The sequence below is a fragment of the Hibiscus syriacus genome, unplaced genomic scaffold (assembly GCF_006381635.1).
Source record: "Hibiscus syriacus cultivar Baekdansim isolate YM2019G1 unplaced genomic scaffold, ASM638163v2 tig00117056_pilon, whole genome shotgun sequence".
Classification (NCBI taxonomy): domain Eukaryota; kingdom Viridiplantae; phylum Streptophyta; class Magnoliopsida; order Malvales; family Malvaceae; genus Hibiscus; species Hibiscus syriacus.
The window spans coordinates 4,271,296-4,299,136 of record NW_024063539.1 but is presented as its reverse complement, the minus strand read 5'-3'; the positions used below and the strand labels follow the sequence as shown (position 1 = coordinate 4,299,136).

The window sequence follows — 27,841 nt, the reverse complement described above, 5'->3', positions numbered from 1 at the left end:
TTGTAAAAGGGGAAAGGTTCTAGCTTATCCCGTGTAAAAGCTAGAGAAAGGTTCTAGTTTAGCCCGGAAAAACTAGGGAGTTGTAAGGTTATCTCTTTGTCCTCAAAAGAAAGAACAAATTAGTGAATTTGTTGGAAAATCCTTGGTGAGGAGCTAAGGTAGTGGATATAGACTTTGATTGAGAAAGTCGAACCACTCTATATCGCTATGCAATTTTCTATCTTTCAATCTCCTTACTCCCTAAACACAAAACCGTTCCGACCCCTCTTTGCAAACCTTTCCGGTTGTCTATTCGAGCGTCCGAAAATCCCAACACATTTGTTGTAATTTGGGCATGCTGAAACAAAATAATAAAAATATAAATAATAAAAATATAAAAAAAATAATAATAGAAATAATAATAATATTATTAATAATAATAAAATTAACAAGATCCCCAGGCAAAAACGGGCGTCGACAGTAAAACTAAAACTCGAAATAGAAATTCACAATCAACACTATTTGGTTGAATCCGTTAAACGATAGGATTTAGTAAAACTAAAATTTGGAACAGACCAACTTCTGTTGGACAACAAGATTAAAAACCGAAACAAAATCAATTTCTGCTAAATGAAGAGAATTTAATAAATTAAATCTCGAAATAAAACTAAATTATGTTGAACAGCATGAATTTAGAAAACTAAAATCTAAAACAGAAGTACAACACAATTATATGTACAAAAGGCTTTTTGGCTTCCACGACACATCTATGGTGCCAAAACCATAACCATTTAATTGAAAAATTAAATATAAAAAATAAGTAATAATTTAAAATCTTACATGCGATGTCGATCTTAGTTTATCGAGGGTGTTTAAAGAAAAACAACTTAGTATAAGGTTAAAAAAATGCGTTCTGCGAAATGTTAATATTTTTTAACATTTTTTATAGAGCGCTACTTAAAATATTATTTTTTATACCAGAAATATTAATATCGGGCACTGTCTAAAATATTATTTTCTCTACCGGAAATGTTAATATCGGAAATATTCATTTTAGGTAACGAAATTAACATTTTCGGTAGAAAAAAATAAAATTTTAGGTAGTGCTCTACCGAAAATGTTAAAAAATATTAATATTTCCAGTAACGTTTTTCCTTAGACTTATATTAAACTGTCGTACAACATAACATCACAACTTATCGGAATATAGAATAAACAAAACGCTTGTCCATATTCTCCCATATTTAAAATTGCAGCCACATTATCGCAATGGATCACATTTATCTGTCTCGTTTGTTTTATCTCGGATTAAAAGAATATAAATACATTATATCTTAAAATTCGTAGAGAAAACATTAATATGAGAGATAAAATAATAAAATAATAACAAAATAACATTTTACAATGTTAATCCAAATAATTTAGTGTTGAAGCATCAAACCATATGGAAGCACATCGTTGCGATTCAGTCCATTATCTTTTGGAATTTTCGTTTAGAGTATGATGGCCAAGACTTTTTTTCACCATTGTAATAGTGTCGTTGAATTGCAGCACTAAAATCTAATTTGCAGCATGACTCTAATTTATTCTGTCTTGGCTTAAATTAAAATTATATATTGACTTCGTATCGGATTAAAAAAATAATATATTTTAAGATTATTAGATAAAATGTTAATCCGATATGAAATTAAATAAAATTATTATATAATCAAACAAAGTAAAATAAATAAATAATTAAAATAGATGAATGTGATTTGTTTACTCGTATGTAGATATTAAATCAGATGAGTAGAATAAGATAAATATAAGAAGGATTTTTGTCGATGCATATATGAACAGTTTTCTTAAGACATATTCATCATCTCCTAGGTGCTTTGACTAACGTTGGACGTCGATCTCTCAGGATACAACAACAAACGATCACAACAGTAAGCACAACCGTAATAATTAATCGAACACAATCTTGCATTTCTCTATTACCAGAAAGAACAAATTTGGAAGGAATTTTCTAAGTGTTTCTAATTTAATATTGTGAATTGTGTCTTGCAACTTATGTCGTGATATGTCTTAGAATTGTGCATCAAGTTACCTAGATATAAGGAGAGGAAATAGATTGAAGGGTTAAGATGTTTCGATGAAAGGACGTAACCTTTTGATTAAATGACTTATCCTTTTGATGAAAAAGCTTAACATTTTCATGAAATGATTTAATTTTTTCATAAAGAGAATTGTTGAATATGTACGATTGAATAGATGTAACTTTAAACAAAAAATTAAGTTTATTCACCAAATGACGTGATTTATTATTAATTAGTTATAAATAACATCAATTCATTCAATAATTTTTCCAACATTTGAATATTTTAGGAAACTTTGTATTTTTCTTTTATTTATATTTATATTATTAACATTTAAAAAAATTATTTCCATTTTTATATCGTAATAACTTTCCTTTTAAGAATGAAAAATATATTGTAATAACTTTCCTTTTTCAGAATGAAAAAAATGTCTTCGTTAAAAATTTCAAATGTATTTTTTCAACGTTTAGAGTATGGGTTTTCGAAGATTAAAATCTCATTCGAAAAGTCTTGACAGATTCTATTCACGTGTGTTGCTAAATTTTAAATAAAAAAGATTAAAAAAATGGCTGAAAATATCTTTGGTCCATATAGTCTTTTAATTTTTTTTAATTTGTGATTAATGATTTTATATTTTATAACGATAAAATACTGATAAATAAAGATTTTATAACGACACTATGTGTATTTAATAATATAAAATAATAATAAATTTTGAAAAAAAATCCAGATGAAATTTGAATATACAATTTGAGTAATAATTATCTTTTGAAGTTTCTTATGAATTTTGAAATTTTCTTTTCTTTTTATCTAAACAAATATATTTATTTTGAAATTAATAAAAATAAAATTCATTTAGAAAATTCTTCGTCTGGATATATTTAAAAAATTATAAATTATGAATTTTAATATACTATAATCAAACATGTAATTCATAAAGAAATTGTTCTTCATCTATAATCATTAGTTGAATACAATATTATCAATATATTTTTTATTATGAAATATTTTTAACCAACTTCATGAGTATAATATGTAGTATTAAAACGATCGATACTTTTTATATGGTATTTTAAAATTATTTTCATTAATTTTCAAATTATTACAAATTTAAAAAAAATAATCATAATATCGAAACTTATGAGAGCTACCTTTAAAACGACAATCGTTTGGGTCGTACCAATTTTCGACCTTAATATTGCCAGTGCATATCTCATCTCTTAACAATATCGCGTGCAAGCCACTGCAAGCTTATCCAGATACCGTGCAATGCACGAATTCTTCTTAGCGCGTAAATATCTTCCAAATGGATAATAATCTTAAGACAGTAACTATAGTCGGACAGCAAATTACTTTCTACTCACTAAACGTAAGCCGAAACATATCTTTCATTATTTCCACAAATTATTTTTTTTAACCTTTTTACCATTTTTTGCTAATATTTTGTTTTTGTTTTTCACCTAACTTATATTTCTCCCTCTCCAAAGCAAAGGGAAAACAAAACGAACGACAAACAAAAACAGCACCATTTGGTTTTTCCACCTCTCTTTCACTTGTCGTCCATGGCTCACTCCTCTGCCTCTGATTCCCTCCGCCACCTCACCGTCAACCCTCCCCTTCCGATCTCCAAAGGTAGTTTGCCTCTCCGATTTCGTCTCTCCCCCTAGCATTAAGGATTAACGGCTTCTTTCCTTCGTCTTTTTGTAAAACCCTAACTCTTTCCATGTCCAACTTTTCTCTTTTCGTTTTGATAATTGATGGCATTATTATGGATTCATTTTTTTACGAGGTTGCTGTTTTTTTACTTTTATTTTTTTGTTTGTCTGCTTCGAAGTTAGGGTTTTTGGTTTCTTTTCTATGAGCTTCTGCCTCGGCTTACTTTACTTTGCGACTTACTGTACTTGATATATATATTCAATTGGAAAAGTAAGATGTGATAGGGAAGTACTGAAGTTGTTCAGTTTTTTCTGATAAATTCAACTCAAAACTAGTATTACAAATATTTCTTCAATTTCATTTCTTACACATGTTTTCGTTCACTGATCTATTCAAATGCTAAGATTTATGGTATTAATTCTATATAAAATTACATAGTTTCTATTCCATTTACAAATGACACCTTCCCTTTGTATTGACAATTGATTGCGTAAATTTTTTCATTGTTAGCTGCTTCATGAACAAGTTCTACTGAGAAATTTCTTTGCTTTGTTATTAGTTTGAAATGCCTCATTTGAAAGTCAAACAAACTTCCTAAAAGATGTCTTTTTAGTCTTAATGCATGTGTTTTCTGTTTTGTTTGAGTGTTTGGTTTTCTTATTCAATGCTAGATCAATGTGAAAGTTTCAAGAGGCAAATTTGAACATTTCTCAGAAAAGTTATTCTTTTCTCCCAACAAAGTTAGGGCTTGCATCATTTATGGTGTACCTATATTTCACCATCATTGTATCGGACTAAGCATTTTGATTTTAAATACTTGCTTGAATATATGCCTGTCTCTAATTGATGTTTCTGTTTGTTTAATGTAGATGTTCAAGGATCTGACAATCATATTCCACTTTCACCACCACAATGGCTTCTTTCAAAGCCAGGGGAGAGTAAGCCTGGAATAGGGACTATGGTATGTTATTATTGTTGTTGTGTTAGCTATATGATTCGTGTTGTGGTGTCCTTTTTCATCTCAAGAATCAGTTATTGTTCTGTTTAATATTCCTGCAATCTTAGATCATTTCCCCCCTTAATTTACAATCACCCATACAGGAAAGTAATCCTGCCCCATATCTAGCTCATAGAGGTCGCCCCGAAGTCATGAAGTCATTGGGAAATGGCGAGGGGATGCATGATACCCCAAAGAAGGATGTGTTTAGGCCATCATTGCTTGATATGGAATCTGGTCGGCGAGACCGCTGGCGTGATGAAGAACGAGACGCCCATTCATCTGTGCGCAAAGATAACTGGAGGGACGGTGATAAAGAGCTTGGTGAAACTCGTAGGATGGATCGATGGGCAGATAACTTGCCTTCAAAACAATTTGGAGAAGCACACCGTGTCCCCACGGAGCGGTGGACTGATAAAAGGGAATCAAATTATGATCAAAAGCGTGAGAGCAAATGGAACACACGCTGGGGGCCTGATGATAGAAACAATGAAAGGTCGCAAGATAAATGGACTGACTCTGTAAGAGATGGTGAAATGCCTCTTGACAAAGGGTTGTCTCATCTTTCCAGTCAGGGAAAGGATGCGAGGGAGGGTGATCGTCATCGGCCATGGAGATCCACCTCTTCTCAAAGTCGAGGAAGGGGAGAGCCTCTTCATCACCAAACACAAACTCCAAGCAAGCAGGCTCCCACGTTTTCTTATGGTCGGGGACATGGGGAAAGTCCCCACCCTTCATCATATTCTGGTAGCCATGGAAGGGGAAGTTCTAGTGGAAACTCGGGGGCCAGTATAACTTCTCATCATCAAACTCTAGGAAACATATTTGACAAGCATGATATTGACCATGGGGAGCCATCCCCTTTAAGATATGGTAGGAAAAAATTGCTTGACATATATATGAGGACTGACATGAGAGTTTACCAAAAACTTGTTGAAGAGCTTTTATCAGTGCCTTCTCTTACGCAGAATGAACCACTGGAACCTCTAGCTCTTTGTGCTCCTAGTCCCGAGGAAAGGGTATTTTTCTATTTTTTATATATATGATGGTAAACCTTGGTTTAGTGTCCGCTGTTGATTTTACTGCTTCTTTGATAGGTTGTTCTAAAGGGAATTGACAAAGGGGACATTACAAGTAGTGGTGCTCCACAGATGCCTAAAGATGGGCCTGTCAGCCAGAACTCTACAGAGCTTACTCATTCAAGACGAAACAAGATTGGTATTCAAAATATTCAAGATATATTCAGCTGTAAGTTTGTGTATATTTTGAGGCAGTGTCTAACTTCTGCTGGAACATGCATATACAGGCAGTAGAGAAGATTTACCAACTGCCATTGATGATTCTAAAGAGGAAAGTCCTGACATTCCAAGCAGCAGTTATTCACAGATTGAAAAGCATAAGGGATACCCAGATATTAAATTCAAGTCTGAAGGTATAATTACATAATTCGTTTAGCTTTTGTTTGTTATCACCTCTGGCAACCATCTTGCAATTATTTCATTTGATGTGTAAGGTATTCTCAACTGAAAACTTTGAAACAGATGAGATTTTGTTCCATGGGTACTTGTACTAAATAAATACTTCTTCATGGGTTGGAACAAAAAAGATGACTCAGGTAGCCAACTTGAATATGTTTGTTTTTGGTTTAAAGGCTAGTTGAATTTTGATATTAGGTTGGTGGTAATTACATTTTTTGGATTGTGTATTTGCATTTGCGTGTCCAATCGATTGGTTGTCTAGTTTTTGTTCCCAGGATTTTGTCCTCGTTGAATGCCAGCTTTCTTGTAGTTTGAAATTCAACTCACTGCATTGCATTCTGTAGATTTGATACATTACTCTCCTTTCTTGAATTGCATTTACTTTACACGAGAAATGATCTCTATTCATATACATTATTGCAGCTGTGGAGAATAGTGGTCCTTACAAAAAGGGTGGTGAGGTGCCCATAGATACGGAATCAAGTATACAAGTAACTAAACCTGTTAATCCTGGGGAACAATCACCTACTGTCAAACAGGATTGGAAGGAGATCCCAAATGATGTCAGGTCAAGAACCCCCAACATGAGCTGGTCACAACCATGGAAAGATATGATTAATCAACGAGAAAGTAATGTGACAAATTCATCCTATTCTAGAGATGGAGTAAATTGGCAATCTAGTGAGGATCCCATACTTAAGAGGCAACTGTCCGGTGTTTTGGAGAGGGAACCCGAACCTAGGATGCTGCCTGCCCCAGAGGACCTTATCCTTCGCTACAAAGATCCTCAAGGTGAAATTCAAGGCCCTTTTTCTGGGATTGATATCATAGGCTGGTTTGAGGCAGGATATTTTGGGATAGATTTGGAAGTTCAGCTTGCAAGTGCACCGAAGGACTCACCATTTGCCTTACTTGGTGATGTAATGCCCCACTTACGAGCTAAAGCACGGCCACCACCTGGATTTTGTGTGTCAAAACTGGGTGAACTATCAGATTTTTCAAGCAGGCAAAATTTTAGTAGCCTGGGGAAAGTTCATACTGGTGCAAGTGATACTGATATAATCGGCAATGAGCCAAGGCCAGCAACAGAAGCTGAAAATAGGTTTTTGGAGTCGCTCATGTCCGGCGGCATGAACAATCCATCCCAAGGTTGGGTAATTACATACAGATACATTCTTTTCTTTATTTATAGTATATAATTTTGTTTGTTGAACTCTGAAGGTAGAGTATTACATGGTTCTAATCCATAAAGCTCCCCTCTACAGTTCAATCAAATTTTCTTATGGTGTTTTCAAACTACCTACCTAATGTCTTGTATGGTTTTGCTTTAGGTCTACAAGGATATCTTCCAAATAATCCTAGTAGCATTCCAGCATCTGGAATAGAAAGTGCGAGTGATCTCTATCTCTTGGGCAAGAGAATGGATCTTGAACGGCAGATGTCATTACCCAAACCTTACCCTTATTGGTCGGGGAGAGATGCTGCATCTTTGGTTTCCAAGCCAGATATAATCTCTGAGTCTCCTGCAGCTCAAGCAAAACTTCTCACATCATTGACTGACAACACTCTTCAGCCACCTCATCCACAAACTGTTGATTTGATGTCCATCCTCCAAGGATTACCTGACCGGTCTGCTCATGCGGTAAATTATAGTGTTGGGGTTTGGTCAAATTTTCCTGCACAAGGTGCTTTGGATCCTGTTCAAGATAAGATTGAGCTACATAACGCTCAAAATTTTCCTACCCAAGTGCCCTTCGGTATCCATCAGCAAAGGCAGCAAACACCTACCCCATCTTCCATGACTAGTTTGCTTGGTCAAACCATGGATAGTCCATCTGGCATTTTAAAACCTGAAAATGTAATCTCGTCAACATTATGTCAAAACTCCCAACTGCTAAATATGTTGCAGCAGCAGTATTTAATGCTGCAGCTACAACCCCAGACACCATTACAACAAACACAGCAGATGCTGCTGCTTGAAAAGATCATGTTTCTGAAGCAGCAACAGAGACTGGAGGAACAACAAAAGTTGCTACAGCAACAACAATTGCTCTCACAGGTTTTGCAAGAACATCAATCTCAGCAGCATGTTGGTGAACCCTCTTATGGACACTTACAGACTACACTATCAACAGGGAATTCATCCATGGATCCCAGTCGACTTCAGCCATCGTCACAAGATATTCTTCAGAGTGGTTCATGGATCCCAGACACCCAAGGTGAACATGCATTTAACTTAATGAATCTGCCATCACAAGTTTCCAGGGATACGAGTTATGCTGTCAGTTCTGGATCCCCGCCTGTGCTTCTACCACATGAGATGCACAGTAGTATCAATTTTGAGAAGAGCTTGGGCACTAATGCACCACAACTGGTAAATGACATTCAACAATCTTTGCCAGTGACAACAATAGTTGAAAACTCACCCTCATTGGAAGTAAACCTACCCGTCCAGATGGCTTCTGACTGCCATGCTCTTACCGTGGAGCAGCCACAGGACTCTGTTCAGAAGATTGATGAAATTGTACTAGCTGTACCCCTTGTGAATGATGCACTTTGTGGAACCTTGGAACACCATGAAACTGCTACTGCTAGAACCTGTAAAACTGATACACCTAATGAGGATGTTCAACCTACTGCTGCTATCAATGAACTGAAAGTTCAAAGAGAGAGAAGCAATGATCAGCCTTCTGTGGTGAGAGAAGTTAAGAATGTTGAAGCTCATGAGGTAAGAAAAACTTCTGAAAAGAAGTCTAGAAAGCAAAAATCTAACAAATCACAAACTTCTGACCTTGCAAAGGGACATTCAAAAGCTTCTTCCTCTTTGGTGCAATTGAAAACATCTGAAACTGAAACTGAAACGCCAGTTGTTGGTGACACTAACACTGCTGGACATAACATTGATGTTGTGTCTCCTGGGAAGAAAGAACAGAAAAAATCCAGTATGACCCCCGTGGATTCTCACTATGCTGTAAACACTTCAGCTGCTAACATTGTAATGGTTGATGTTAAAACAAAAGAACTCAAGGATGAGTCTCATTTTTCTGGTTCTTTCCCAGTGCAGAACCCAAGTGCAGAGGCTGCAGTACGTGCTTGGAAACCTGCCCCTGGTTTCAAGCCAAAGTCATTATTGGAAATCCAACAGGAAGAACAGATGAAGTTTCAAATGGAGATGGCTGTATCAGAGGTTACTTCTGTTAATTCTTTGAATTTGTCAACTCCGTGGGCTGGGGTTGTGTCTAGTTTAGAACCCAAAGTTTCTAGAGAAAGTCAAAGAGATGCAGATTTAGCTGAGTTAGCTATTGTGAAATCTGAAAGTCCTTTAAATCCAACGAGTAAAAAGAGCCCATTACATGACCTGCTGGCAGAAGAAGTTTTGGCAAAATCCAGGGAAAGAGATGCTGATGTTCCTGGCATTATTTGTACATCTTCTGGCAATGTTACCACTACAAATGTAGAACCTGTCGATGATGACAATTTCATTGAGGCTAAAGAAACTAAAAAGAGCCGAAAAAAGTCCAAAGCAAAGGGCACTGGAGCAAAAGTTTTAGTTCCTCCTAGTACTGCCGATGTGCATCTTGTTAATGCTAGTACTTTTCAGAAAGGCAAAGGTTCTTGTCCAGCACAGCTGAAGAAGGAAGTTTTGCCTTCAATTCCCTCAGGTCCTTCTTTGGGAGATTTTGTTCCTTGGAAAGAGGAGCAAATTAACCCTCCCCTCAGTCCAGCATGGTCTGCTGATTCTAAGAAACTTCCTAAACCCACATCATTAAGGGACATACAAAAGGAGCAGAAGAGGAATTCCTCTGCCCAGCCCACGAGTCCAATAACAATTCATAAATCCCAACCAAATCAGCCAGCTTCTGCTGCTGTTTCATCATGGTCCATTGTGTCTCCACCATCAAAGACTGCCTCTCCGATCCAGATTAATTCTCATGCATCTCAATCAAAACATAAAGGAGATGATGACCTATTTTGGGGTCCGATTGATCAGACAAAGCAAGAAACAAAGCAGTATGTTCTTTTCCCCTACCCACCCTTCCTCCCCCTTCTTAGATAAGAAAGAATACACACACACACACACACACCTTCATGTACTATTTTTTTTTTCTCTTGTGAAGTATTTTCCTGCCTCGCCAGACTGAGGGAGTTGGTAAAGTTGGGTTCTTGTTATTTGAACTGTTATAGCCAGCACTAGAAAGGTTATCCTTGCTGACTTAATATTTAATAAGATCAATTGGTGATCACTAAATGGATGCATGAACTTTTTTTGTGGTTAAACAGAGGTGATTTCCCACTTTTAGTGAATGCGGGCAGCTGGGGAGGCAAAAGCACTCCTACTAAAGGAAATGCAAGTGGGTCATTTAGTCGGCAAAAGTCGGTAGGTGCCAGGCCTATTGAGCGCACTCTGTCATCCTCTGCTGCCTCTGCTCAGTCCTCCCTTAAAGGGAAAAGAGATATGTTGAACAAACATTCTGGTAAGTCATTTTAATAAGATGAATAATGGTCTCCATATGATCTTTTTTGGGCTACCTCACACGTCAGACATGACAATGCATTTAACCATCATGCAGAGGCAATGGATTTCAGAGCTTGGTGCGAGAGCGAATGTGTTAGGCTTATTGGGTCAAAAGGTATGCTATTTTGCCACAAGGTTCCAAAATTATATGCCTATTCTTGGTAGAAGACAATGTCTGTATATCCTGTTTCTATTGGAAAGCGCCAATAACATATATTTGATTTGAGCTTCTCTTTTCAATCCTTAGGTGATGTCATTTTCATCATTGCTTGTCCCAGCTCTCTGAAGCAATAATTGTAGTTTTGCTTAGATATGATGCTGCTGGTTGATGCTCATTTATTTTTGGCATATTAATCTCGTCACTTTTCTTTTATTCTGTTGCTAGATACAAGTTTCTTGGAATTTTGTTTGAAGCAGTCTAGATCCGAGGCTGAGATATTTCTTGTAGAGAACCTTGGATCATTTGATCCGAATCACGAGTTCATTGAGAAATTCCTCAACTATAAGGAATTGCTAGCAGCTGATGTGCTGGAGATTGCTTTTCAAAGGCTTCATGACGGAAAGTTCACAGAGTTGGGAACCAGAAATGCGAATCCCAGCAATACAAACGCTGTGGATCCCAACCAAGACGGAGTCGACCCAGATGGGTCTTTGAAGGCAGGAGGGAAGAAGAAAGGAAAGAAAGGAAAGAAGGTGAGTCCGGTTGTTTTAGGATTCAATGTGGTCAGCAACCGGATTATGATGGGCGAGATTCAGGCGGTAGAAGATTGATAAACCACCATGACTTCGTTTTGAGAGATGATAACTGGTTTTTGAGATGTGGGGTTAGTTGTAAATACATTACTGTTTGTAAATGTCCAGCTAGGGCTTCTTTTCCCTCTTAAAATTAACCTTTTATAGCAGGGGCAATTGAATCCGTTCAAGCGTTTTTTGTTGTTGTTGGATGTCAGTTGCGGTAAAAGTGATTTATTTTTATGGGAGAGGTTTATTTATGAGTAGCAACGATCACAAAAAAAAGAGTTACATGTATTGGTAGTATTTGGATTAATTGTTTCATCAATTAGTCTTTGATTCCAGCTGATTTCTATTTTTTTTAACTGATTTACATCATCTTACTCCGTATAACCTTGATAACAAAAATAGAGGTGGGGAAGCAGATTTCTTCCATGGTATTATTTCCCATTGTACGAACAAGTAAAAGCCATTATGCATCTCATTGCTCGCTGGTGAATAAGAGACTTTGCATCGAATGCAGATGGTTGAATTTGAACAAGTTTCCCATTCCCGTGGTAGATGGCTTTGAGAGCTATTTGTGCAGTTAGCCCTAAATACAAATTTTATTGGTCATTGCACTATGTTTTTCTCTTTACTCCTACAATGGTTTGATCGTTTCTATGGGCTCTGCTTTTATAAAGGTGTATTTTTAAGTCTAACAATTTTTTTAATTCGTCAAATAATTTTGGTACTGTTTACTTATAAGATATTTAAAGATGTGTATATTTAATTTGAAAAACATTATGTTTTAATCTTTATTTTGTCTTCTTAAAATATGCAAAAAATAAATATACTATAAAAATGAATAGGTTTTATAAAAGTGATTAAAATGAATAGGTTTTAGAAGTTCAATGACCACTAAAAGTAGTTTACCAATAATGTGGGTTTAACTAAAATGGAACTAAAGGAACGTTTTCTCTAGGTGCACGTTAGCAGGACTAACGGAACCTGGGTTTCCCGTCGCGTCGCCGGCGTTTCTTTCTGATCTCCGGTCTGTTTTCACTCTTAGTTGTTCTTTCCATCTTTTGGTATGGATTGGAGAAAGCTTTTTGGGTGTCAAGCAAATCAAGAGCTGACCTGTTTTCCCCTAAATCAGAATAGCGAATCCCTAATTGTTCAACCTCCTCCTGAGGTCTTTGAGGCTGGAATGGCAGAGTGGAAGTCTTCTCTGGTTGGGCAGTTCCTAGGTGCTTCCCCAAATTTCATTACTCTGCAACGAACCATCGAAAAGCTCTGGAATCATCCTGCACAAGGGGCTCGAGTACAGGTTAGTCTCGCTGGAAATAATCTGTACATTTTCTCATTCAGTTCTGATTCAGCTAGGGACTGGGTCCTAGACAATGACCTTTGGCATGTTCTCCATAAACCTTTAATACTTAGGAAATGGGAACCTAATCTTCAAAGACTGAATTTCGACTTATCTAGATTGCCGCTTTGGGTTCATCTGTTTAATATTCCTCTTGAACTGTATTCAAAGGAAGGCCTTAGTTACATAGCCAGTGCCTTAGGAGAACCCATTTCTATGGACTCAATCACTGCTTCCAAATATAGGCTAGAATATGCTAGGGTATGTATCGAGATAGGGGCTAAAGATGATCTGCCCGAATCTGTTGAAGTGATGCTTGCAAATGGTTCTAAAACTACTATCTATGTTGACATCCCTTGGTTTCCTAATAGATGTAGGAGATTTAACACTTTTGGACATTCTGATAAAGGATGTTTTGTTAAATCTTCCTCTGCTCCTACTACTACAAAAATATGGAGAATAAAAAATAACCAAAATGACAATACTGATCAAACTCCTCAAGAAAAATCAGATTCCCTGCATACTCCACTGTCTGATCCTTCCCTGAAAAATTCTCTGCCTGAATCTTCCTCTTCAATAGAACAGGATGTTATCAAGGGTAAAGAACATGTTTTTGGAAATAGATCTTCTTTACAAACAATTCTTTCTAAAAACGATTCTATGATCCCTACTGATTTGTCAAATGAGGATTCTAAAGCTCAGTCATATATCCCTACTCCTAGAAAAGATTCATTTATTGGTAATCTACCTGAACTACTTCCTGAAACTACCCCCAAAATAAATGATTCTATCACTATTCCTAAGCGAGGTAGAGGTAGGCCAATTAAGATCCCTACCAAAACAACTATTAGAAGTTCATCAAACAGATTCGAAATTCTATCCACAGTGGATGAAGTCTCACCTCCCTCTGAGATTCAGCTCAGGAAAGCAAGGCCTGTTGCTGCTGGGGTTGCCAAACTCATCAAAGAGCTCAAATCTAAAAAGAAATACCATATCAGTAAGATCAAAAGTACCCCTGGAAAAAATATAGAGGGCACTTCTTCCTTTATCTCTAAATGATTATCTCATTATGGAACATAAGAGGATTGAACAATCCTCAAAAATAGAACAAGGTCCTGAATAGAGCTAAACTCTTCAATGTTGATGTTCTCTGTCTGTTTGAAACTAGGTAGCTGTAACAGGCCTGTTTAAAATCTTTAGGTAGCTGTAATATCATTACTAATTATGATTCAGCTGTCAATGGCAGAATCTGGATTATCTGGAAACAAGGCATTGACCTTTCTTACTGCTTCTCTACTGATCAGAGCATTACTGTCAAATGCCTCAACAATAATTCTTCTTTCATTATCACTTCCATATATGGCAGTAATAGTGATTCCCATAGAAGATCTCTTTGGCAGCACCTTAATTATCTTGAATCCTTATATGGATCTCAACCTTGGATTCTGGGAGGTGATTTCAACACATTCCTTCATTCCAACGAAAGCTCGGACTCTCATCTTCTTGGACCTTACTCTACCACTGATATGCTTGACTTCCAAGAAGTAGTTCATAATCTATCTCTCCAAGATCATCATTTCTTTGGCCCCACTTTCACTTGGAGCAACAAGCAAAAGAATACTTTTCTTGCTAGGAACTGGATAAGGTGTTAATTAACCCTCCTTGGGCCTCCTCTTTTCAAGGATCTTTTGTTGAATTTCTAGCTCCAGGTCCCTTTGATCACAGTATGGCTTTGGTCTGGACTTCTAAAGAGACTCAAACCAATAGACCTAAGCCTTTCAAATTCTTTAATTTCTGGACCAAGCACCCAAACATTCTTGAAGAAGTTTTTTCCTCCTGGCACATTCCTACTCAAGGTAACCCTATGCATAAACTTTTCATTAAACTTAAACGTTTAAAACCTTGCTTGAGGAAATTAAACAAGGAAAATTATAGTGACATCTCTGCAAGAGTAAAGCAAAAGAGAAATGAGCTAGAGCTGATTTAACTTTCTACATTAAATGGGCAGAATTCTTTAGATAAAGAACTTAATGTCCAAAAGGAGTTAACTGCCCTAGAGGATAATGAACTCATGTTCCTTAAACAGAAAGCAAAGGTGAGATGGATTAAAGAAGGTGACAAATGCTCTAAATTATTTCACACTGCTATTGCCTCTAAACTCAAAAGAGATACCATTAGGGTTCTTATCAACAATGAGGGTAAAAGACTTGAGTCTTATGATGATATGGCAAATGAGATCATTCATTACTTCAAGAAACAACTAGGAACTTCTGACCCTAATGTTCTTCCTTCTGATTCTAATTTCTTAAAAAACCTGCTTCGGTTTTCTCTGCCTTCTGAGACTGCTACTGAACTTACTAAAATTATTTCTGCTGAAGAGATAAAAGAAGCTTTGTTTAGTAAAGGGAATGACAAAGCTCCAGGCCCTGATGGATTCACTCCTATGTTCTTCAAAATCTCTTGGTCCGTGGTAGGAGAGGATGTTGTCAATACTGTAACTTTTTTCTTTCAAGAGGCTACTATTCACCAAGCTTTTAACTCCACCATTTTAGCCTTGATTCCTAAAATTCAAAACCCCTGCAAAGTTAAAGATTACAGACCCATTTCTTGTTGTTCAGTGGTATATAAAATTATCACAAAAATTATTGTTAAAAGTGTAACATCCCAAACTATGGGTTAGTGACCAAATTGTAAAGTTTCAGAATTTGGTGACTAAAGTAGAAGAATGGATTAGTTCAGTGATTTATTTGGAAGTATTTCCTAAAAGTTGTTAGTAATTATTAAAGGAACTAAAGGGTAAAATGGTCATTTGATCATTTAAGGAATTAAAAAAATGTGATAGTGAGGATATATATATATATTACACGTGGGAAATGAGGGAAACAATGTTTCCAGAATTCTCTTCTCCTCCTTTCTTCTTTGTGTGTGAAGCTCCAGCTCAAAGGTGAGTTTCTTAATTAGTTGGTTATTTGTTGAATTAAAAGTTGGGTTATGATTCTTAGGTGATAATTAAGCTTAAGGAAAGCTTAAGTTATCTTAAAATCAAAAGATAAATAAGTTAGGGAAGATTAAAGATTTGGAGTTCTAGAGTGAATTTCCAGAATGGAGTTGATAAGTTGAACTTGAAGCTAAATTTGACTTGTCATCAGCTTAATTAAGAAGTATTAAGTGTTAGAATTGGATTTGAAACATGTGGAAAATAGGGTATGATTCTTGAAATTCCTAAAGAGGAGAGGATATTAAGGTTAAAGATGAGATAAATGAATATTAATGAGTTTAAGTATGTATATGAAAGTTAGGAATATGAAATGGGTTGAAATATGAAGGATTTAATCCAAAAAGAATGAATTTTCGGGTTCAAAAAGAGGTTCTGGGCAGAGTGCATCGATGCACATTCATAGTGCATCGATGTATCAAGGTTAAAACCCAGAAATCGTTTGAAGGTGTATCGATGCACAGGAAGTGCATCGATGCACTCTTTTAAAAATAAATACATCGAATGCAATTCGTGCATCGATGCATAAGTAGTGCATCGATGCATCCCAGTAATAAACAAACATCGAATGCATTTTATGCACCGATGCATCAGTAGTGCATCGATGCATACCTTCATTAAAAGATGAAATTGCCTTTTCTCTTAGTCTAAAGAGTGAACCATTAGAGTATATTAGTTATAATACTAATATAGATCTATGTATGATGATGTAGATATAGAACGTGATCCCGTTCCGAATCAATTGAAGGATTATAATCGAATCAAAACAAAGCTAATGTGAGTGCACATTTTCTAGTATATGAGGTTCAAGGGAAAATAAGACTTGTGATAAGTCTATTTCCAATGGTAAAAACATGAATTCATAGAAGTATGTATTTGTTATGATTTATATGTGTGCATGAGTATATGTGTTATTGATATGAATATGGTAAGTAAAAGGGATTAATGGTGATGATAAGAATAATAATAAGGATAATGAAATGATAGGTCTATGTGAATATAGGTATTGATGTGTTTTGTATGTATTGTAAGAGGATATGTTTATGTGAAAACATGATAAGATGACAATGATTTACATGTCATATGAACACATGAGAAAGGTTATGAGCCATATGAAAGAGAAAGTATATGTGATACATGAGGGTGAATCCTATGTTTATATGAATATGAATTCATATGAGAATTGACATGAACTACGTGATTACATGTATATGTGAATGAAACCATGAGCTTATATGAATATATGATATGGTTACATGAATATGTAAAAGGATATAAAAGATAATGCCCATGTTATGTGTCATGAGAGTTAGGGGTATAGTTGGCATGCCAAGAGTCGAGGGTCTATGTGGTCCTTCGGGACATATATGTATTCTTTGAAACATGTGTAAAGTCTGGTGAGACACATACTTGATCCTTGGCATATGTATATGATTCTTAAGGAATGATATGTGGTCATTCGGGACATATATGTATTCTTTGGAACATGTGTGAAGTCTGGTGAGACACATACTTGATCCCTAGTATATGTATATGATTCTTAAGGAATGATATCTGGTCCTTATGGACATTATTATATGGCACTACGGTGCAATTCTACGCGGCACTCCGGTGCAATTCTACGTGGCACTTCGGTGCAATTATATGAGTTGTGGTGACAGCATTAGTGCACAACCTCTATGTACTCGCATATCTTTAGGTCTCACATGTGTATCATGGGCTATTAAATAGATAATATTAATAACATGATATGATAATATGTTTGTTTCCTTGTGGAATTTTATGTGTGATATTGATTGTACAAATGGTAGCTTATAAGACCATATGATGAAAGGAATCAATGATAGTGATAAAATAAGAAAGAAATGAAGATGATAATATAGTTGCTTGGGTGTACGTGTTTTATGATAGTATATATATATGGTTTACATTACATGATATGTATATGTGCAATTGGTTATGATATATGTTATATGATATGGACATAAGAGATCATAGGAACATGAGATAAGAGATATGAATGATAATGACATATATGTATGTATATATTTGTTACATGTAAAAGTATGAGTGATATGAAATGATAGTATTAATTGTTTAGGTATGATTATTAGTTACCGTCTACCTTATATGTTTATATGCCTCATTAAGTCTTTGACTTAGCGTGTAAGTGATTTACACGTAGGTTTCGAGAAGAGTAAAGAGCAATGTGGAGCAAGACAGGTCAGTTATCCTTACTAAAGGTCAGATCAGAAAAGGTGTGAATAATATGTATTTTAGTATATAAAGTTCTAGTTGGCATGTTTTCAAAAGAATCTATTGTTTAAGCTATGAACAATTTTATAAATGTTTCGAATAGTTATATGTAAATAATAAGTGAAATATACATGCTCTGATTGGTTTTGTAATAATGAAAATGTCTTTTATGTAAATTAGTCATTTATATGTTATAAAAATTTTAAATTACTCACTATTTTATACAAGTACATGTTTTAAAAGGTCAATGTGACACCTCGGATTCGTATCCGGGTCGGATACGGGTTGGGGTGTTACAAAAAGACTCTCTTTGGTGCTGCCAGATCTTATTAATCTCAATCAAACTGCTTTTGTGAAAGGGAGATCTATAGTTGACAACACCCTTCTTGCTCAAGAACTGGTGAAAGACTATGACAGGAAAAACATCTCCCCAAGGTCTGCTGTAAAAATTGATTTACAAAAGGCCTTTGATTCTCTAAAATGGGACTTCATTTCTTCTACTCTTGTTGCCATAGGACTGCCTCACACTTTCATAGGATGGATTGAAGCTTGTTACAGAGAAGCCAGATACTCCATATATTTTAATGGATCTCTTATTGGATTTTTTTAAAGGTCAGAGAGGAATTAGGCAAGGAGACCCATTATCTCCTATTATTTTTGTCCTGGCTATGAATATACTCTCTAAAATCCTCAATCTTGCTGCTGCTAGAGGAATTTTTGGTTATCATCCAAAATGCAAGAAGCTAGGAATCACCCATCTCTCTTTTGCTGATGATCTTCTAATTTTTTGCAAAGGTAATCTTGAGTCTATTGTTGGTGTTTCCAGTGTTCTTAGCCATTTCTATTCCTTGTATGGCCTTAATCTTAACGTCAATAAGACTGATACCTTGGAGTTCCTTTGGTCACTAGGAAACTTACTGAAACAGACTGTTTTCCACTTCTTGACAACTTCAAAGCTAGACTTCACCATTGGTCTGGAAAATCATTAAGTTATGCTGAAAGACTTGAACTTATAAAAAATGTCCTCTATAGTGTTGTAAATTTCCGGTTTCAACAGTTCATCCTTCCCCATAAGGTTATCAATCGTCTTGAGCAGCTTTGCTCTCGTTTCCTATGGAAAGGATCCGATAAAGCTGCCAAAGGAGCCATGATCAGCTGGAATAGACTTTGCTGCCCTAAATCTGAATGAGGCATTGGTTTGAAGGATCTTAATTCTTGGAACAAAGCTTGCATGATTCAACTCATTCGAAAACTTCTTGCGAGAAATGGATCTCTGTGGGTTGCTTGGATTCACGGTTATATTATTAAAAACAGTGAATTAAGTGACATCAATGTTAGTTCTTCTTTTAGCTGGAGCATTAAAAAGCTTCTCAAACTTAGAACTCAGGCCCTTCCTATTATTTCTGCTGGTATCACTAAAACCTCTGCTATTTGGGATGAATTAAGGGAGCACAGAGAAAAAGTTCCATGGTAGAAATTGCTCTGGTTTCCTTTCCACATTCCCAAACATAGTATGATTTATTGGATGATTATCCTCGACCGTCTTCCCACTCGTGATAGACTTTTTAGAATGGGAATCTCAAATGACCAGCTTTATATCCTCTGCAATAATGAACCAGAATCTAGGAACCACTTATTTTTTTAACTGTTTCTATGCTTCTTCTATCTGGAACTCTATCATGATTCTTACCAACTTGCGAGATTCACACGGGACTTGGAATTCAAGGAATGAATGTGCTGCTAAAAAATGGAAGGGTAAATCCTTACTTTCTATTATCCTAAGAATTGCCTGGAACGTTTTTAACTACTTATTATGGAGGAGAGAAATAGAAAGATTTTTAAAAGTGGTTCAAGAACAACATATCAAATTCTTAAGTCTATCAATGATTTTGTCCATATTCAGCTTAGTGATAAGGACATTAATAGGACTGATCATGTTAATTCTATTCTTTGTAGCCATTGAGGTCTTGACTAATCTATCTTTTGTTGTAAATAAGGGTTTATTCTCCCACTTGGGATGATTGTTATTTGTTGAACTTTCATGTTGGATAATAAAAATCTTATCAAAAAAAAAAAAAAAGTAGTTTACCATTAAAGAAGAAGAAGAAGAAGAAGCGTACGGTCTCACCAAACAAATTTAAGCGGTTCAGATTCAGTTTACACGGATCAAACCAAAACAAAATATTTAAAACAAATACTTGGCGCCTTAATTCATGTTACCTCCCATTTTCAAAATTTCACCGACAATAGATCTGCAAATCTCTAATATTATCGGCATTTCTATATCAATCAAAAGCAAAATCCATTACATTCTCTTTTCTGCCACTGATCCAGAAAATTAAGGACCTCCGACATGGATACAGACGAATCTGGAGCTACTTTTGCCTTCCGACGAGACATCTTATCCTATTCAAGAAAGAAAGTTTAAACGATTGAAGAAGGTGATATCGATTTCGGAGAATCCATCACTATCTGAAGACCTAGATTTCGATACATCAGATGCCCAAGATGTTGAGGGGCCTGAATCGGGTTCTGGGTCTAAGGGTTCATTTAACGAAGAAAACGAATTGGGTTCTTCTAACTTGGTTATTGAGATGAATTGAGTTTTAGTGTGATACCAAGCGACAGAGTGGAACAGTTTCTTTTTCATTCGTAACTTTTTTCTTGCCAATTTCACCTTCCACAACATTTCAAATATAAATTTTGGATCAGTATATTGGTCTAATGTACTCTATTTGGAATTGTACAACTTTGTAGGAAATTCGCAAGATATGTGTGTTCCACCAGTTGAAGGTGTTGTAGGGGAAGGGACATCATATGGATGGAATGATGGTGGTTTACATGTCTCATATGAAATCAAGGGCTCAATTGACCCCACAGAAGTTCATACTGCTGATTTAGTACATGTGTGGTGCCTCCCCAGCACAGCAAATGTTGGACCACAAGAAGTGCCTAGAAATTTGGAGCCTGTAAGTCATTGCCACACCGATTTATTTTTGTTTACTATCTAATAAGAAATTCGTTTTAGGAATACATTCATGCTGGTCCAAGGGGTAGATTTGGATAGTCTTTTTTTTTACCTTCTTATTTCTTGAGCATGCTTACAACTCTGTTCACCACATTCACGCAAACACTAGTGACAGGCTGTTGTTTTGGTTTAGATTTACATGATTGTATATCAAATTATAGTTAATAATTACTGTGCTCGTTTTCGTTGATATGTTCATTTTTGTGTAGGGAAAATTGTTTCTTTTGAGATTCGTTTTCATCCAAATAGATAAATCCATACCACTGTTCTTCAATTCTGTCTTCATCCTTGTATCTTTATAGTCTATAGGGCAGACTTCAGATAGATATCACAATATTTGTGTGTATTATAATTTTATGTTTCCTTAATGTGTAGGCTGAAATAAACACTGTTTTTGCACATAATTGATTGCTTTTACTATTCTTCTTTATTCTCTATTTTGATTTTAGTTATGTTTTTGGACATAAGGGTTACAAAGAACAAATTTAAGGGGGGGGGGGTTACCACAATAAATGACTCAGATGTTCTTTTAATGTATATATTTCTCTTGACTACTAATGATGTTTTTAATCTTGAAGATAAACCTTCTGGCAGCTAGAAATGAGAGGGAAAGTGTTCAAATAGCTATCCATCCAAAAGTCTTTTGGAGTCGTTCTAGTGTTGCTGGAATTGTGCAAGTTCAATGCTGTGACTTATGCTCGGCATCTGGTGATCGGTTAGTTTCTAGAAAATTTCAGTTCTTTGTTTGTGATGGTTTTAGATGATGTTCTCACTATATTCAGCTGCTGGCAGGTTGATTGTTGGTGAATCATTAAAAATGCGACGAGTGGTTCCTATATTGGGTGTACCTGATGCTCTTGTACCTCTTGATCTTCCAATTAGCCAAATAAGCCTACAACCTGGGTACGACTCTGTTCTCATAGTGCATGTTTTGGTGGCATGAGCGAATACCAAGTGGCTCCTTATTGCTCAGCACTAAGAGGGTTGTGCTTGTTTTTCCCCTGCTGCAGGGAGACAAGTGCTGTTTAGCTTTCAATAGATGTGCCAAATGCACAGCCTCCAGGCATATATGAAGGGGAGATAATCATTAATGCTATGATGGCTGATATAGAGTAGCACTCCTTCCTCTTTTACACTGTTTACCTTAGTTTTTGTTCTGTCCACTAAAATCAATGAATAGCATCTGCAAAAAGATTGTGCTTAATAGTTTGTATGACTTTTGTATGAATGTAGTAGTGTTTCCCATATTATCTCATACATATTTTATAAGCATGTAATCTCAAGAATTTGTACCTATAATTCAGATCTTCAACACAGTGCTTGGGCAAGGCTGAAAAGCATCAGCTATTCACTGAACTTCATAATTGTTGATGCTATGGAGCCTATAGATGGAAAGCCATTGGATGAAGTGGTGAATATCCAAAACTATTCATCTTTGGAATTTCTATTACATTTCCATTCTCTTTTCAAACTGTTCATATCATTAATTGCTTTGTAGGTGGGAAGAGTGAAATCTGCAACTACATCTTTAAGAAGAGTTCTTCTTTCTCCATCATTTTCTGAGTTCTTTTCGGATAATGGATCAGTTGATATGATGGATGAAGATCCCATATCAAACCTTCTATACGAGTCAAGTTAAGTTTGACTGTTTGGGACGTCGTTGTTCCAACAACTCCATCACTTCCTGCTGTATTTGGTGTATCCTGCATTTTGTTAAGTTGAATTCTTTCTGTATTAATAATATTCGTAGGCTGTCACCTTATGACTGAGAACACAGACTAAAGGGTTCTTAGTCTTCACTTTACCCATGTCTAATAATTAAATTAAGATTATATTTGGAATGGCTGATGAAAAGTTATAGGTGTTCCATTTTCTCTCTAGAGAACATGTTGTCTGCTTAACCATGTATTTAGATATCTGATACTGTAATTGAGGATTGGTTTGGTGTCGAACATGGGAGCAATGAGTGGTATGATGCATTGGAGCAGTATTTTAAATGGCTTCTTCAGTACAGAATCAGCCCATATTTCTGTAGGTGGGGTGATAGCATGCTTGGTTTGACTTACACATCTCCCTGGCCAGGTAACAAAGTGAATTTTCATTAATCTACTTTTACAGCTGTGTTTGGCTCCACTTATTCCCTCTGATATATATTTTACCTCTTTACTACTGCAGCGGATCATCCAAAATCAGATGAATTCTTTTCAGACCCACGGCTAGCCATGCTTATTGATGCGCAACAGTAATGAGGCAGCAAAGGATTACTTGCAGAAAGAAGTGGAGATACTGAGGACAAAAAATCATTGGAAGAAAGATTATTTTTACCTATGGGATGAGGTATTATCTTATTTTGAATTGGCTGAAAAATTAGCTGTTATATGCCCTATTAGTGAGACTTATAATGTCCATGAAAGACACGGTGTCTCAGTTTTTCTCTATTCACTATTTTGGTCTCTACATTTCTATATCTTAATTCTTTTTTTTGTTGTGCTAGGAATCTTTTATAGTTTTTATTGTATATCCAGTAGTTGGTGGTGTTTCAGTCATCAGCAAATTGAGTGTGGTAATCTTGATACACTGATGAGAATGTATTTCTTTTTGCAGCCATTGAACATGGAACAATACTAATCTCTATGCAACATTGCGAGTGGGATTCATGCTTATGCTCCTGATGCTCGTGTTTTAACCACTTACTATTGTGGTAAGATTTCATGCTCCACTTTGTTGAAGTTTTCTATTAGCATTCCAGCTACCTCTTTCATAAATCATAATTTGCCCTTGAGTAATTGTTTATTAACTGTTTGTATGAGGAATCAGATAGTTGTAACCACCCAATATGATAGTAAAAAATTTCTCACTTTCTCAGGATACTTGGTCACTTCGGCATGTGGTAAAGAGGTGCCATGGTCATAGTCTGACTTCTAAAGGCTTATTGATTTGCTGTTCTAGTTGGCGTGCTATATTATTGAAATTATGTATTTCAGGAGTCATGTTGCTATTTTGACCTTATAGAATTAGCAAGGCATCTTTTTCTTAGCTATTGCGATGGTTCACCTGGTTTGCTTCTTTCATGCAGGACCAAGTGATGCTCCTCTTGCACCAACTCCTTTTGAGGCTTTTCTAAAAGTGCCAAAGTTCCTACGCCCTCACACTCAAATCTATTGTACAAGGTATCTCTTGCTTATTATAGCTCAAAGGGTTCTTCCTTGGTCTGAAGAACAAGTGAACTTTTTGTTTATGTGTGCAGTGAATGGATATTTGGTAATCGGGAGGATCTTGTTAAAGATGTTATTTCTGAATTGCATGTAGAAAATGGAGAGGTAATGCTTACTGGTTTTTGCCTATTTCTTTCTGTTTAACGGGGTCAACCTAACCAAGGTCTCTATATTTATTTTGTTATGACTTGAAATCAATCATTTTCTTATGATTCTTGGTGGGAATATTTCCTCAGATCAAGATTTTAGGATTAAAATGTTATTTACTTGCTTACGTCCTAGTGAAGTGAGCGGGGTTCCTATTGGCTTCTTCCTTGAAAGTTGAAATGTTTAGTGTACTTAAACTGGTTGAGTTGTGCCTCTGTCCTACAAGTGTTTGACAGTGTGCTCTGAAGTTGCAGATTTTATATATATATTTTTTATTTTGTAAAAAAATATAACTAGGACGAAAGCATCAAAGTTATGAGCACTATGAAATGTGATATTGATGAGATGAGGTTTTATGTTAGGAATGGTGGACATACGTTTGCATGGGTCCATCTGACCCTCATCCAAACTGGCATCTGGGAATGCGAGGAACACAGCATCGTGCTGTTATGTGGCGTGTATGGAAGGAAGGTGGAACCGGTTTTCTGTACTGGGGTGCCAATTGCTACGAGAAGGCAACAGTTCCCAGTGCAGAGGTATTCACTGAGCATCTCAAGTCCACCATGACATCTCTGAACTCTTTCCAAGAAAATAAAAGATTCCTGAAAACGCAAAATATGTCTTTGTGCAGATAAGATTTAGGCGAGGCCTCCCCCCAGGTGACGGCGTTTTATACTACCCAGGTGAGGTGTTCTCATCTTCAAGTCAACCTGTTGCTTCACTTAGACTGGAGCGCATTCTCAGTGGCTTGCAGTAAGGCAAATTTCGTGTGAGCCCCGTGCTCCTCACATTACTCGGCTTATTTTAAATTTAGAAATAAAATCGAACAAAATGTAATTGTTAATTTCCCATTTTACCAGTTTATGTTTATAGATTTGTTCTGCGGGTATAGGATTTTGAGTACCTGAAGCTTTATGCCTCGAGATATGGAAGAGAAGCAGCAGTTGGTCTTTTAGAGAAGACGGGTGTTTACTTAGGTCCGGAGCGATACTCCATGGAGCAATTGATATAATGCGAGGTGAGATTTTCAACACCTGCTGACAATCAGGGTCAAACATTTATGCTATTTTATTTCATTTACACTTACATCAATATGCACCAGTAAAAGGCAAACATAACTCCTTAGGATATAAAGTTGAAGTTCCATACCATGTTGTCCTGCGTTTGTTATTTTATTTGTTTTTCCAAGAGTTTGGATTGGGTGTGTGATATAATCTTTCAAACAGAAAACTTTTAAAAGTTGGAGAATATAATCTTTCAATCCCATTGTGATTATGAAATGATAAATACCCATAACAAAAACCTGAAATCATAAACACACAAAAAACTGATATAAAAAGAAGCAACTAGTTTTATTGGAAAAAGAAAAAAGAGATAATATCCAACATTACAATGAACATATAATTAAGATGTATCCCTATGATCATTAGCACAATAAATTAGTCATTTGAAATTGTGTAAAGATTATACAAAGAAATGATCTAAAACTCATCTAGAAAGCTCGAACAAAATATTAATGTGAATAAATTTAATTGCATGGTAATAAACTATAACAAAAGATGAAAAGACGATTAGTGCAAGTTTATTTGCTCAACTTTTTTAGGGTTATAATATATGCAATTTAGTGTCAACGAGAATTAAAATAATGTGAATCGTGTGCCACTAGACTAATGGTTAGTTGATGCACTTTCAAAGATAGTTGATTAATTGAAGGAGTGGTCTTCGATTTTTTTTAGAAAAAAAAAATCAATTAAAGCTTCTGTTAACCACGCATTTTTTATGCATTATTAATGGAAGTTTAAAAAAGAAAATGCATTTAATCAAACCTTTTGTATAAATTAGTAATTTCTGTCTTAATCGCTATTGTATTAATGTTGCTATTAAACTTGTTAAAATGGTACGCATGGTATGATACTAATTTGACTGTTTTTTTTTTAATTTGGAAAATTTAAGAGTATTTGTAACCCTCGAGTAGAGGTATACAAAAAATCCGAATATCCGATTTTACGCAAAAAATATCCGAAATCGGATTTGAAAAAAAAACTGATTTTTTTTAAACCGGATCGGATATTTTAAAACCGGATAGTACAACCGATTTGGGAAAAAATTGGAAGACCGGATTTTTTACCGGTTTGAAAAAAATCAGATAAAAAACTAGTTTTTTATCCGGAAAAAAATCCGGTCTGAGGTTTAAAAAATTGGATGACTGAATTTTTTACCGGATTAAAAACTGGTTTTTTTAAAAAAACTGTTTTTTTTCAAACCGAAACCGGTTACATCATCCGGCCCTCCAAACTGGTTATGATCCGAACCGATTTTTTTATAAACCGATTTTTTGGCTTAGTGAAAAAACCGGATCGGTTTTTATCTGATCCGGATCGAATTTAAATCCGGCTATGTGCATCTCTACCCTCGAGTAAGAAAATATAGAATACTATAACAAACTCAAAATATTAAAAATATACTTTTTTAAATAAAAAAAACTTAATAAAATGTTAAAAATATTTAAAATTAAAAATAGTAAAGAATGTTTAAAAATATATCTAAAAACTACTTATTTAATATTACTTAAGTTTTTTAGTGCTTTTAGCTCTATTTTTAAAAATATAAATAAAAGTAATGGTGCACAAGAAGAATAGGTGAACCCAAATAATTTGCAAATGCCAAATATAACCAACACAGAGAAGTTAGTAAAGGGGAGGAAGGAGCAATTAAGGCAAATATCCTATCCCATGGGACTGACCTCAGAGAAGCGATTGGAGTCAGGTGGGCAAGGCAGGATCCCAATCTGGACCACTCTACGATCTTTTTTCAAACCTGCTCCCACCTAGATTTGCGAATTCTTATCGATTATTTGGCGATGGAATGAAAAGAATTAGGAGAAGAAGGCCTCATTATTGATGAGTAGGTGAGCTATCGAAATTAAGGTGATCTAAAGGGATCCACTTAAAATAAGAAAAAAAACAAACATTTAGGTTTTTATGACAAAGGCTCGTTTCTAAAATAAATAAATTATAAGAGTTTATATATATATATATATAATTCTTTTAGATTTACACAAATTTATGATCGTAGACGAGTGAAAATATATAATTAAAATTAACAGTAGAATGAGAAGATATTCATTGGAGGGTAAAAAATAATGAGTTAATCTTAGCTTTTGATTTTCCTCATCTAAAAAAGTCTGGGTGTAAATGGATCCTAACTCATAATATAATGATAATTTTGTTTTTATATTCGATTAAAGTTATCAATTTTATTTCTTATTTTCAATTATATCAATATTTTTCAACCTTTCTTATTATATTAATATTAAACTACACGTTTAGTATCTAAATCATTATTTTTGTCTGGTTTTGATACCTAAACGTTTATTTATTTCAAAATCACACCTAACGTTTATTTATTGTTTTGTT

General features: G+C 35.4%; 2 protein-coding genes and 1 pseudogene across 2 annotated transcripts in view; all 3 read left to right on the top strand.

The window, feature by feature from the left end:
• Positions 1-11,617, top strand: part of LOC120198525 (protein ESSENTIAL FOR POTEXVIRUS ACCUMULATION 1-like) — a 33,795-nt gene extending 22,178 nt beyond the window's left edge. Inside the window, exons 2-6 of the mRNA XM_039199836.1 lie at positions 6,700-7,337; positions 7,520-10,199; positions 10,470-10,663; positions 10,760-10,819; positions 11,090-11,617. Coding sequence (XP_039055767.1) covers positions 6,773-7,337; positions 7,520-10,199; positions 10,470-10,663; positions 10,760-10,819; positions 11,090-11,475 — 3,885 coding nt within the window. The 5' untranslated portion in view covers positions 6,700-6,772 and the 3' untranslated portion in view covers positions 11,476-11,617. The remainder of the gene's footprint in view (positions 1-6,699; positions 7,338-7,519; positions 10,200-10,469; positions 10,664-10,759; positions 10,820-11,089) is intronic.
• Positions 11,618-12,508: 891 nt separating this feature from the next.
• On the top strand, positions 12,509-19,224 carry LOC120198242. The gene is made up of 6 exons (XM_039199595.1): positions 12,509-13,781; positions 14,018-14,328; positions 14,494-14,640; positions 14,793-15,278; positions 18,572-18,964; positions 19,093-19,224. Exons 1-6 carry the CDS (start codon positions 12,509-12,511, stop codon positions 19,222-19,224), a joined length of 2,742 nt encoding a protein of 913 aa, XP_039055526.1.
• A 76-nt stretch (positions 19,225-19,300) lies between these two features.
• On the top strand, positions 19,301-25,188 carry LOC120198241 (annotated as a pseudogene).
• The last annotated feature ends 2,653 nt before the right edge of the window (positions 25,189-27,841 follow it).